The sequence below is a fragment of the Aythya fuligula genome, chromosome 3 (genome assembly GCF_009819795.1).
Source record: "Aythya fuligula isolate bAytFul2 chromosome 3, bAytFul2.pri, whole genome shotgun sequence".
Taxonomy (NCBI): Eukaryota; Metazoa; Chordata; class Aves; order Anseriformes; family Anatidae; genus Aythya; species Aythya fuligula.
This window is the reverse complement of record NC_045561.1, coordinates 98338978-98351990: the sequence shown is the minus strand read 5'-3', so window position 1 is coordinate 98351990 and position 13013 is coordinate 98338978. Positions and strand designations below refer to the sequence as shown.

Below are 13013 nucleotides of genomic sequence, written 5' to 3'. Positions count from 1 at the left end.
CTAGATTAATGATGTCAAACTAATGAGGAACATTTCTGTGTTCAAAATTGTATTTTATATGACTCTGGTTCTAGGGTGTGGAATACATCAATTCACATTCAAAATCTATAGCTCTCAACATTGAAGTTTCTTCAATCTGATTTCTTTTGATTTCTCTTAGTCTTCATTGTTAGACGTGTAACTTCATTATCATTCTTCTGTATACATTAGGCTGGATATTAGGATAAATTTCTTTCCTGGAAGTTGTGTGGCATTGGAACAGGCTGCCCAGGGAAGTGGTTGAGTCACCATCCAAGGAGGTCTTTAAAGAAACATGTAGATGTAGAACTTAGTAACATAGTCTAGTAGTGGACTTGTCAGTATGGGGTTAAGGGTTGGACCAGATGAGCTTAGAGGTCTTGATCCATTAGCTTTGTGTTGTCTATCATTTATTCTGCAGCCTTGGTTCGCTGCTGTGTCACTAATACTTCTCTCATTCTTCTATCTCAGCTTTCCGTGGCTTCCAGTTTCTCCAGTGTTCTCTGCTGTCCATCCCCTTCATTTTTTTCTTTGTCTGCTGATTTCTTCATTCATGATTTTATCTCCTCATCAAAAGATCTGTTGTGACAGTCCTCTGTGCTGATTCATCTCACTTTTTTTTTTATCCTTTCGCATTCAAAAATAAATCCATGGTCTCTGCAGAATGTACTCTGTGTTCATTAAGTTCTGTCACTCTTCTGCATAAAGAGCTCTGTTCTTACTGGTGTAACGGTCAGTTACCTATGGGCATCTTTCTGTGGAGTTAGGGTGATGACGCTTACATTTGGAATTCACCTTATATGGAATGGTAATGTTCTGTTTCTACATTTTGAAGGAGAATTAGGGAAAATTGAACAGGTGCAGAGAAGAGTAAGTATGGTGACTGGAGCAAGAAGTCACTGATACGAGGTAACTAAGTTATTTCTAATGCAATAGCCTGAAGATTTGAAAAATGATTGACTGTAAAAGCATAAGGAAGGTGAATGCCAAGAAAGGAAGGTTTCAACCAAAGGCTAATGTTGATAAACAAACAACAACAACAAAAAAATGCAGATGTAAACTAGTAGTGAATTAGGACACTACTTGGACATTAAGAAAGGTCATTAAATGATCATTAAAAATGGACATTAAGAAAGTTGTCTTAACCACTAGGGGAGCAGGACTCTGAAATAGCCTCTCCAAATGGCTAATGGGGGCAAAAAGAGTGGCCAGAAAATTGGTTTAATGTCTGCCAACACACTAACCAAAGTCTCAGAGAATGTGCTTCATTTAGTTCCATGTTCCTGATCTCATCTATATACAGGTTGTCTTTCATCTAATAAAGCCTATAGTTAACTATATTGTTATCTTCTTTTATGTTTCCGTTTGCAGTTCCTTAGTATTGTGTTTAACCCTCTTTAAAGCAGTATCTCTTGCACACAGCTGAAACCATAGGCTCCAGCTATGCTTCTAAATTAAACGTAAGGAAATGTACTTGAGTACTGAGAATTTATCACTTTTTCTACTGAATTTTCAGCAGGTCCCTGGCATGATTTTGATCTGGGAAAGGCAGTGGATGTCAAATGATTCCTTACTAGTTTTGGAAGTTACATGTGCCAGTAGCTGTCCCCAGTAGGCGATCTGAATGAAGCTACCTTGGTTTCAAAACAGTGCAATAACGTGAACAGGGCCATACTCTGACATTTGGCCTTGGTACAGCTCCATTCACTGATATAAATATAACTGGTAGTTCCAAGTCTCTGGTGACCTCTTTGTAATCATGTATTAGATATTGTATTCTCTCCTCCCTTAACCTGATAGATGGTGATCATATGCTTTCCTTGTAACATTCATGCTCCCTAAATTCTATTGCTTGGCTAAGTCTATAACTGCCTTTATGTCTACAGTTATTGTGTGTCACTGAGAACACCCCTTCATTTTTGGTTAGGATTTCCCAGCCAGCTACCTTTTGTCCTTTTTCATTTACTAGAAACAATTTTTTGCAAACTCCTCATAACTACCTTTGTTCAAGATCTGTCTCTCTTTGCTTTATTCTGCTACTCCTTCATTAACTAATTATTAACTCAAGCTAAAAATGATGAAATAGGATATGAAACTGCCTGTTGCTGATCACTATAGAGCATGTGTGATTTTCAAGTTGAATTTTTTTGTTTTTAGAAATTCTCATCTTCTAAGCAATGTGAGTCCTACGTATTGTTCTCTGGATACTGTTTCAGCTGCAGCCTTTTCTTTCCATTCCTGCTTTTTGTCCAGTTACAATTCCGTTGTTGGAACATTCTTCTCTGACCTTTGCAAATTCAATATTCCTTTACTCTCACCTAAATTTGGTTCTTACTTGAAAGTTAATGTATTGCCCTGTCTCTTTGACTGCTTAAGTTCTTTTTTAAGTTAAGTGTGTCTTGTAGTTCAAACAGAACTGTAAGATCTCTCTGTCAGACCCAGCTTTCATCTTGTTCTTGTGAATTTTACAGATTGAATTTAGTGGTTTGCCTACTATTCAAGCTTAAGCCATTTCTCTGCCTACATTCAAACCTAATCATAGCCCAGAGCTGCTGCATTCCTTAAGTAAAAATTTTAGGTCTTTGGTTGTTTGTCCTGAGTTCTAACCCTAATTCAAAAGGTGTTCTTGTCATCAGCAGTGACCCTGACATCCTCAGAATTTACTACAGGATATTTCTTTGCACACACCCTGTGTTCCACGTTCTAAAACAATGTGCTGGATCCAGTAGAAAATGCATCTCTTCAATCCTTGCAGTTCCTACCCAAATTGTATTCAGAATATAGCTTAGTATGCCTTATTAGAATATGAAGGAGCAGCAGCAGCAGTTATCACTATAAGAAATGAACCTATTTAAACCCCTGTTAACAATGAATTAAAGAATATCTCAAGTTGGAATTGACTCACAAGTATCTTCAAGTCCAACTCCTAGCTCTGCACAGGACCACCCAAAAACCAAGCCATATGTCTGAGAGAATTATCCAAATGCTTCTTGAGCTCTGTCGGGCACCCATACCACAACTATAAGAATGGAACAAAGTACCACGTACTAGTAGTTCCACAGAAACAGTAAGAACTAAAGAGTCTCCAGCATGTTATTTTACTTATTTTATCAAGTTTTTCTCGCTGCAGTTTCAAAAGCTAAAACAAACAAACCCAACTCCCCTACCACCACCTTCACGTTGTTTCTCCTTGCAGGGCAACACAGCAGCACGCTTTCAACTAGACAAGTTCAAAATGTATTGTTTTAATTTCACTTGATCAAACTCTACATTTACTTTAGGATTTGGCTGATCATTATTTTTTTGGGCTTTTATAAACCATAATCTAGTTAACTGTGCACATTCATTGGTACATGTGGAAATAGGAACTGTTGCTAACTGGATCCTGTAATCAAATTCTAATTCCACCTTTAAAGTTTTGACTGTAATGTAGTAACTCATATTTAATTCAGAATGAACCGTAATTAATTTGCTGGTATTACTCTATCCTTTGCTTGTCTTGCAACGATCCAGATCTATCTCTATTCATTGTAAGCGCATCAAATCCAGAAATATAATGCCTCATCTCATTCTTGATATTGCTTGTCCACCAATTAATCTTTCTTTTTTCCCCTTACTATACTGAACGCTAATCCCAATCTTAATGTTAGCAGTAGCTCAGTCTCCCTCTCAGACCTAGGGTAAACTGATTTACTTCTGAAGAAAGAGTAACCATCCTAGCTTCTTGTGGGGCTGCTAGTGGTTTTAGCATTGCATTTGGAATTCCTGTTCTCAGCCTAGCATTATCACCACAGTGCATACTTGTCCTCGTACCAGATCAACAGTTAATTAAGCTCTTTAATAAAAATTATTAATTAAAACTCACCAATGGACATGAGTAGTTTGAACACTAATTTTCACTGTGAGAGTGGACACTTGTGCAAGAATTGTTACAGAGAAATACTGCTTAGTTCACTTAGCTGAAACCTAACCAGGATCAAAGTGGTTTGTTAATTCGCTAGTTACAGATAATGTGCTGGTAGTATGTGATCAATATCAGTGTTACAGCAAGTAAACCAAAATATTAGGTAACTGCAAAATGTTAATAAACACCTCAACTTTCTGAATGCTCTTTATAACTAATCCTCCACATTTTTAATTGCACTTATAGGCATGCATACACTTCATGTTACGTGTAATTGTAATGGCACTTACAGGCATGCATGCATATCAAATGTGCAGTTTTCCATTCATGCACATCCAGCCTCACAGGCAGTGTAAGCTACAAACACACACCATCTATTCTGGCAGTGCATGTTGTTCTACTTGCACACGCCTCTTGTTGGAGATGTGGGTACTCCAGCTCTGTGTGCTCTCACAACCCAATGATCCATAAGCTGGCAGGAAAGCCCCACCACAAAGCCACATGTGCATGAAGAGATGTCTTTACTACTTACACCCCATGTTGTCACTCCTGTAGATAGGTGCAGATTGGTCACAGTGCCTGGTGGGGAGGTTGCTCTGCCTGGCCTGGGCATAGGCGATTCCAGCAGGGTAACTTGTAGTGGTATCAAGTCGGGTTTTGACTACTGCTGTTTCCAGTCCAGACTCTCTCCCCACAACTGCAAATTTTCATGCTGCTTTTATACTTATTAAAGTGACTTAGTTTCAAAAGTCTTCTTGAGGATTATCTGTTACTGTTCCATTGAGCAAATGCTTGCGTTCCTCTTTAACATGTCCTGTTGGGAACTGACAATAGTCTTCCTTTTTAACGTGGTAGTTTGGTGTAAACATCCTTCAGACAGTTTAGTGTATTTAATCTATGCATACATGTAGTATTCATACGTACAATTGTATCTTTGCTGGTGGTTTTGTCCAAACCGTTTGCTAAAGTTGGCCATTAAAACCTTATTATAAACTCTTCACTGCTGCTGGCACCAGTTGCAGGACCAAGCAACCTAGTTCTTCAGCCTATTTTACATTTCTTCTTGAACTTTAAACTCAATACTAATCCTTTCCAAACAAAAGTGCAGTGTCCTATGACAGGTAAACAACTAACATTTCTGTCTGTTCACTGTTAGATACAGCACTCATCCTAAACTCATGAGCAGTAACTGAGGCTTTAAGTCCCTGTTAACAATATATACTAGTGATAATAAAACTTTGTGATACTTGATATATTTGTTTTTCAAAGCATAGATGTTTGTATCCATCTCAATCCCTTAATTGTTTTCCATCGTTTTGTCTGTTTGTTGATTTTCTCTTACTTCTGCTGCACAAACAGGGTTCATGTGGTTGCTTAGTTTTCTAGGTCTCCATCTAACCAATGAGAATTCTGTTGGAGCTTTTCAGTAAGCTGATACTTTTTGGTGGAGCTTTTATGTCAGTAGTATACAACTTCTGTCATGTCTAATGCTGGAGATTCATCTAACTCTACCATTTTGTGTGGCAGTTCCAGTCACTTCTCCCTATTTCTTTACAAAATATAGAGAAAATAGAATTTAGTACATTGAACATACTACTCATTCAGATTGATTTGTAAGTGACAAAAACTTAAGACATATGCTTTAAAGGTTGTACAAGAACTTTGAGTAAGGTAGACAGGCTCTTCAGTTTCAAGGAAAAATAAACCTAGCTAGACTATTGTATTTTCATACAGTATGTTGCATGGCAATGGAAACAATTTTACAACCTTTCAACTTCAAAAGAAACCAGACCCACAGCCCATTTTTCAAAGCAGAGATTTAGGGAAATGTGCATAATAGATGAACAATCAATAATGTGATTACAATCTCAGTCATCAGTACTCTTGATCAGTTGACTTGACTGAGGTGACAGCTGAGTTATAGGGCTTCTTTAACTAATTAGTGTAAATGTAGCAAGTATACCTTTCCTATAACAATTTTCTTGAGAACACTTTCATTCTGCCCTAAGTGTACTGTAATTTAGGATAGTTTTCTCTCTCATTTGCTGTGGGGCTGGTACTGCAGAGTACACATGATGAGGTATAAACTAGAGTGAACCTACTGTCTCAAGTCCTTAATCCACACCAGTGGTCAGAAGTCCTTAGCAAAAAGTTTGTGTCATTCTAGAAATTCTGTGATTCTCTGATTATAGAATGTAAAGATGAATGAAAATGATATTGTATGTACCATGTCTGTGTATGTTAGGACAATACATATGAATGCTGGCTCCTGCAATAGTAGGTCTCCAACCAGAATTTCTATATTTCTGTTTTGACCAGTGTGTTTGTAGAACTGTGCTCTGTGTATTCAGATACCATTATTAAGGACTTTCCACAATGTAATTTGTTTTTATTCCAGTATGCTTACTCATAAATTTTGATGATTTCAGTATCATATGCTGTATGTAGCACTGTAGCACCATCTTGTGTGAGCTGCAGATGTGCTTCCAATACATGCATTCAGCAATCTTCATGTGTATCTACTACAATTTCATTTAAAACTATTTAAATTTTAACAATACGTTCTAAAAAATTATTACAGTGCAATTTGAAAAAATTCACTTTCTCATCTGCAGAATATCACATCTATCATAATACAGTATAAGATATATCCACCTGAGTTTATGTAAAACTGATATGAGGAAACAAGAACACGAAACCTCTCCTCCTTATAATACATATGGCAGTTTTCATGATGCCACAAGATGCCTCTTTGTTAGAATGTTCCATATAAGGTATGGAATGCTGCAATCTGAAGGCAATAAATATGCATTTTATGTGGTTTATACCACCAGGATATAGAATTAATGCACAGAGATTAGAATATTGGTGAGAAATAAAATTAAACTATAGTAGGGAAATAGCTGCTATGGAGAATTAAGTTGGAAATGTTGTAAAACACCTGATGGTAATGCTTAAATTTAAAATTCATTAATTTAAAATATGATTTAAAATGCTTTTAAATGATAGATAGCATGTATCAGTTGGGGCAAGTATTTGGAAGTTGTCGTTCATAATCAGTTGTAGCACTTTGAGGTTTCTGCGTGTTTAGAAAGATAAACGTGCAAGGGAGCAACAGGTGGGAAGCAAAATGTGTAAAACAATCCTGTTCATATGATAGAGCAAGCAATAACTGGAGATATGATTGTGGTGCATCAAATACTCTCCTACACGTCAAAGCACATTTCACACGTGCTTCTTTTGTTCCATATTTTTGTGCTTTCTGTCTAGGTTCCCTTCATTTTTCTTCATACTTCTGTTGAGCCAATCTCAGTATACTCAATAGTTTGTATAAGAGGAATGATAGTCTTAATTCAAGTTTAGTCCTGGAGGTAACTACTACTTCCATCATTGCTATGAGTCCAACATATTAAAGTGATGGTGACAGTTCTTCTGCTAAATGTAATTAAAAGAGGCTCTTGCTGTCAACTTCCCTTATTGCCACTCTGTCTTTTTTTTTTTTTTTTTTTTTTGTGCTATCCATTATCTTAGTTTTCTAAGTGTATTAACATTATGCAGTAATAAGTAAATAGTGACTCTAATTCTCCTTGAGTGATTGTCCATTTGGACATTTAGACAATGGAAAACACTTGTAGTTAATATGTAATATAAGAATTTGTGGCCTTCATTGTAACTCGGCACTTATAGCCATACCTGCTGCCTGATTGTGGCATAAGGTTAAACCACAACTCATCTTCCTTTATACATGCAGATGAATCATGATTTTTAGCACCTCTTTAGGTGCTAGGGCATGAGAAGATACTGATCCCTCATCTTGTGTTTTTTCCCTATGATTTCCTCCATCATAATATAATATCTGGTTTCAAACCATACTTTCCATGTGAACACATCATATCATCCTGACTCCATTATGCTTGAATTCTTGGTGGAAGATTATGAATTCCTGAATACTTCGCCTTTACTTTCTCTTCTTCGACTGAGAAAGTAAAAAGGATGTTTAGAAAAGCTGCCTTTTTTGGTAGAAGTAACTGGTGGAGGTAGGGACCTAATAAACACAGGCATTCTTGTCTGGTTTTATTTTCACACCAAAAGAAATAGTGATGTGTGACTTCAAATTATGAATATAGACAGAGAGAGAAAGGTTGTGTGATGAAGAAAGACAGCATTTGACTTCATTTCAATCAACATTCTCCTAGCCCATGGCCAAAAAAAATTTGTATTAGTCTTTAGTGATTGTTACAAATTGTTGTCGTGACAGGAAAGAAACTAGTCAATGGAATGAACATATATATTGACACATTGCAAAAAATAGCTATGCTTTTTATGCATGTATTAGTCATTGTCATTGTTCTCTCTGTTATTTTTTGAGAGAAGTTTGTACTTGGGCTGGGGAGGGCACAAAAAGATTTTTCTTCTGTCATTTGAATTGATAAAAGCAACTAAAAGAAAAATTCTGTGGGTATCATTTGTTGAGGACAAACTGACAAAAAAAGTTGTAGTGGTGCTTCTCTCTACATCCTTTCTTGATCTGAACTTGAAATATGTAAACCAAGAGAATCTTGAGTTTCTGCTTTTGCAGCAGAATTCTGGCAGCAAACATGACTTGGAGATGCAGTCAATGCTGGAAACCTTCAACCTTTGTTTGAACATATGTGCAGCCACCATGACCATATAGCCAATACCTCCTGAATTATCTGAATTAGCTACATAACAGTCTTAATTATTTCCTCTTAACTAGTCTTCCATTGCACCTCATAGGTGTTTTTTTTTTTTCACTTTTGGATGTGTTCATGCAAGAGATTTAACATTTTACTAAATCAAAGTTAAACAACATGCAAGATACGCTGAAATCCTAGACACTGTAAGCCCAGTGAGAAGAAAAAGAAGAGAGAAGGAATGTGCTATGAATATTTTGCATTTTACTATTTTATATCTCAAGTACTGATTAAAAAACAATAATAATAAAGCAAAATTGCTGCTGTAAGTTTCACATGTTGTGTCAGGAAACTCACAGGGAACAAAGTCCAAAACCAAAACCCAAACGTTGTTCTGTTGAGCAACCTTTCAGTGTACTGGCACTTTCTTCAGCTCAGCACACCACTTTTGTTCCTACTGTCTTCATGGAACATTATGAATCATACAAAGAAAACTGCTGATCTTTATTTTGGACAGAGTGCTACTTTATGAACTCGGTTATGTTGATAGGCTAGATTTCAAATGTCCTGTACTAAGAATGTAGTGGAAAGCAAGGGCTTTTTCATCTGCAGTTGATACACTCAGATAAATTTGTCTGATATCTTTGTTACTGTTTTCTACTGTTACTTAAGAATATTTTATTCAAGGACTTAATGTATGTGCAATTTAGTAATTTTTCTTTAATTTCTTTCACTTCAGGTAGCTCTTCAAGCAATTCCGTAGAAGTGACAGCACTTTATTCATTTGAAGGACAACAGCCAGGTGACCTGACTTTCAAAGCCGGAGAGAAAATCAAGGTCACAACCAAAACAAGTTCACAGTTTGATTGGTGGGAAGGAAGAACAGGAGATAAAACTGGCATCTTTCCAGCCAATTATGTTGCCTTGAGTAATGACTAAACTTGTATAGAATAAAATGTTGACGCTAAATATATTTAGACTAAAAAATATATTTAAACTTCTCAGAATTTATCAAAAGGCGATTTTTAATCAAGACAAATTCAACACAAAATTCAACTGCATGTAATGGCCTTAGCTTTCCCTTAAACTTATGTCTTAAATAACCATTAGGTGATGGTCAATTTATGATTAAATTTTACTTTTGGGTCAAGTTACTATATGAAAAGTACTCTACTTTGCATCTAGTTTCAATTCTGTCATGCTATATACATGTATTTTTTAAATGAGGGAAAACTTAGAAGTAATTTAAAACTAGACATGCTGAAAAATACTAGCTTCTTTTAAATTATGATTTATGGTCTCTTAATAAAAATACTGTCAAATTTGCATCAAACTATTTGAGTTGGAGTTCTTTACTAAACACACGGTTATTTATTCAGGTATGGCAGAAGAAATTACCTTCACTTTAAAAGTTTTAAAAGTCACTTTAGTCATTGCAGTTTTTCTTAGTAACTACTTTAGGTCTGGTCCCCAGTACAGATCAGTGCAGCTGATAACAGTGATCTGCTATTACGATCTACCAATCTATCAGGTGCTATTTAGCTTAAAGGCATTCCACCTGAAGGGCAAGGCTAAGCTTAGTATAGCAGTAGACTTATCATTAGAAAATCATTCAGTTTCAACCATTGACAAAAATTTCTGGACTTCTTTCAGACTGAGTCACACATTTTTGACAAAGAAAACCAAAAACGAGACAGAAGCAAGACCAAAATTAAGTGTGTTTACTACATTACAATGAAAGTATTCCCTATACTTTGCCTGACAGATGAGGTAAATGTGTATGATCCATCTTTACACAAACACCACCACTGAATACCTGTATGCTTTACGGTATTTTTGTAAGAAGGTATTTTCCAACCAGCTGAAAAATGATATGTAAGCGTAACTGTAGTGAAAGTCTTAGTATATATTTTCTGAAGGATTATTGTAGCATCTACCAATCTCAGGTAAACCAAAAAACTAATTCTGTGTTTGTCTATTTTCACAGACTGCATATATTGCTTACTAAGCAAAGAAACACTGAGCCATCCAGTATCAAGACTGATTGAATAGAATTAATAATATCATAGACCGAGAAACTAGATATTCCCCATACTTGCAAAGAATCGCTCTTGCATTTATTATACCCTGTTGCTGCACTTCAGTTATGCAGTACAAGCTGAAGCATCCACTAGCAGAATTGTGCTATAGTACTTCATTAGTCATTTCCGGAATGCTGGCTGCTTTTTCAGCCAGTATACTTGCCTTTGTATAGGGTTGTTAAAGCTGCTTAACTCATCTCAAGTGCTTGCTCCCATGAAACTGACAGAATTTATAGACTTGCACAGTAAAATCTTTTTATTGTTTATGTAAATTCAGTTTCTTGGATTGCTTTAGCCTAGGGAAAAATGAGGGTTGTCTAATCTAACTGTTCATGACAGTCTGTAGACTCTGCAGTATAGTACTGATTAATCCTAAATCCAAGGTGAAAGTGAAATTTTAAATGGAAATTGTTATCTCATACCCGGAAAAATTCTTTCGTCCTCTAAATATAATATAGGAAAGAAAATTCAGTGGGTTAATCTAATGCAAGAAATGACATTAATTTTCAAAAACAAGACTTCTTGAAGTGGTACAAGACTACACTGCCTGATTCTATATGCCTTTGACACAAGCCAGATCAACCTACGTCAGTGGACTAAGACTTAATTCCAAAAGTGTTTTTAGTTACAGGCTTTATGGGAAAAGGCAGTGTGCACAATTTTGTAAACTAAGAGATCTGTAAAGGGCAGGTAGCTATATAGCAGGTTTTCTTCAGGACGTCTACAAAAAAATATTAAATTTAAGAAAGGGATATATAGAGGGATGCAGAGAAACTTGTATTTGGTAATAAAGGTTTTCCATGAAAGAAGGCTCATGTATGAGTTCCTTTGCTACAGAAAGCCTGACCCAGATCCAGAAGAAAGAAAACATAGTGGAGGAGATGGTGCCTCTACCACAGAGTATTAGAAGTGTTTGTAGACCACTTATGAGGTGCCTGGTATCTGGTCTTTTAGTGAGAGGTTGGAAGGATAGATGTCTGTGGCTCCAAATCAGTAAGTATATTGTACTAGAAGAGGAAAAAATTGTTGTGGAGCCATGGGGTTTTCTCAAGGAGATACTTAAGAAAAGGTACAGAGATTACAGGCAACATACTTCTCTTGTGGTGTTGGGCAGGCCCAACTCAACATCTTGCTTATTTAATTAGTTCTCTTCAGCTTATAAAGCAACGATTCTTATTGCTCAAGCAGTTAATCACACAACAGTAATTTCTCTATATATAACACAGATACCTTCCATGTTTATTTTAGGTCTGTGTTCTATGTATGGCAGCCTGATTTCATGTCACTCTTGGTCTTGTGTCTCAGCACCTTTAGGAGTTTTTCTCTGGATATTATTGTTAGTCACTAGGTCACTAGTCTGGTGGGACAGTATTACAGGTGTGCTACAAAGAATCTTCCTTCTGAATTGCCTAGCTGCTGTATTTTCACTAATGCATGTACAAATATTTCTGGCAGCTTTTCAAGAAAGTTTTCACCTGCTGTGGCCTTTATTAAAATATCAAATGATTTATCTGCTAGGAGCATTTGAATTCATCTTCCTTCTATCTGTGGCCTAAGGTTTACCCTTTCAGAGACTGAGATGCTTGCATAAATGTCACAGCTTGAAGGACAAAAAGAATGAAAACTCACTGTTATTTTCTCACCCTCAGCATGAGTTTGGGTTTGCTTGGTTTCCAGAGTACTCAAAGATGTTTCTCATAATACTTCAGAAGTATAAACATTTTTTTTGAATTAAATCTGAGACTATGAAAGCCTTACCATCTATATCCATTTGTGAGGTTTTACTGCTCACAACTGGAGAAAGATAAAGAGAAGTCAATCACTCCTCTTTTAATAGTTTCCATAGTTCCACTAAGCAGTATTTCACCCTACCCATATTTTCAAACCTAACTTTGAATTAGTTCCTAAGCTCCCTCTATCACTACTGGAAGGCTCTTCCAGAGCCCTAGGCACATTAAGATGATGTGGCTTCTCCATTGTTCTGAGTTTTTTCACTGTGTGCATACAAGTTTTTCTCTTGAGACCTTTTACAGTCCAATACGAATTCCAAGCAAATTTCATTTTATTTTACCCAATAAAAGCATGCTAAAGAACATATATTGGTGGTAACAAGACTATGCTGAGTCTATCCAGCAAGAGTTCAACTCACAGGAAGATCCTAGCGAATACAATCTCTTCATCAGCTTTAGCCTTAAGACCCCTTTTCTTTCTCCTTTTTTTTTTTTTTTTTTTTTTTTTTTTTTTTTTTTTTTTTAATGTGGTTGCAATTCATACAAAAAGCTAGTTTCTTCAAATCCATCCTTTCCAGGAAATAAAATTTCAAAAGGTTTGATACCTGTTTTAATATCAGTATTT

At 36.1% G+C, this 13013-nt stretch overlaps 1 protein-coding gene across 2 annotated transcripts in view; it reads left to right on the top strand.

Moving 5' to 3' along the window:
- SH3YL1 (SH3 and SYLF domain containing 1) overlaps positions 1 to 9832 on the top strand; it is a 44009-nt gene extending 34177 nt beyond the window's left edge. For both annotated transcript variants that reach the window (XM_032184429.1, XM_032184428.1), the window contains exon 10: positions 9317 to 9832. In XM_032184429.1, coding sequence (XP_032040320.1) covers positions 9317 to 9516 — 200 coding nt within the window. In that variant the 3' untranslated portion in view covers positions 9517 to 9832. The remainder of the gene's footprint in view (positions 1 to 9316) is intronic.
- Positions 9833 to 13013: the final 3181 nt, after the last annotated feature.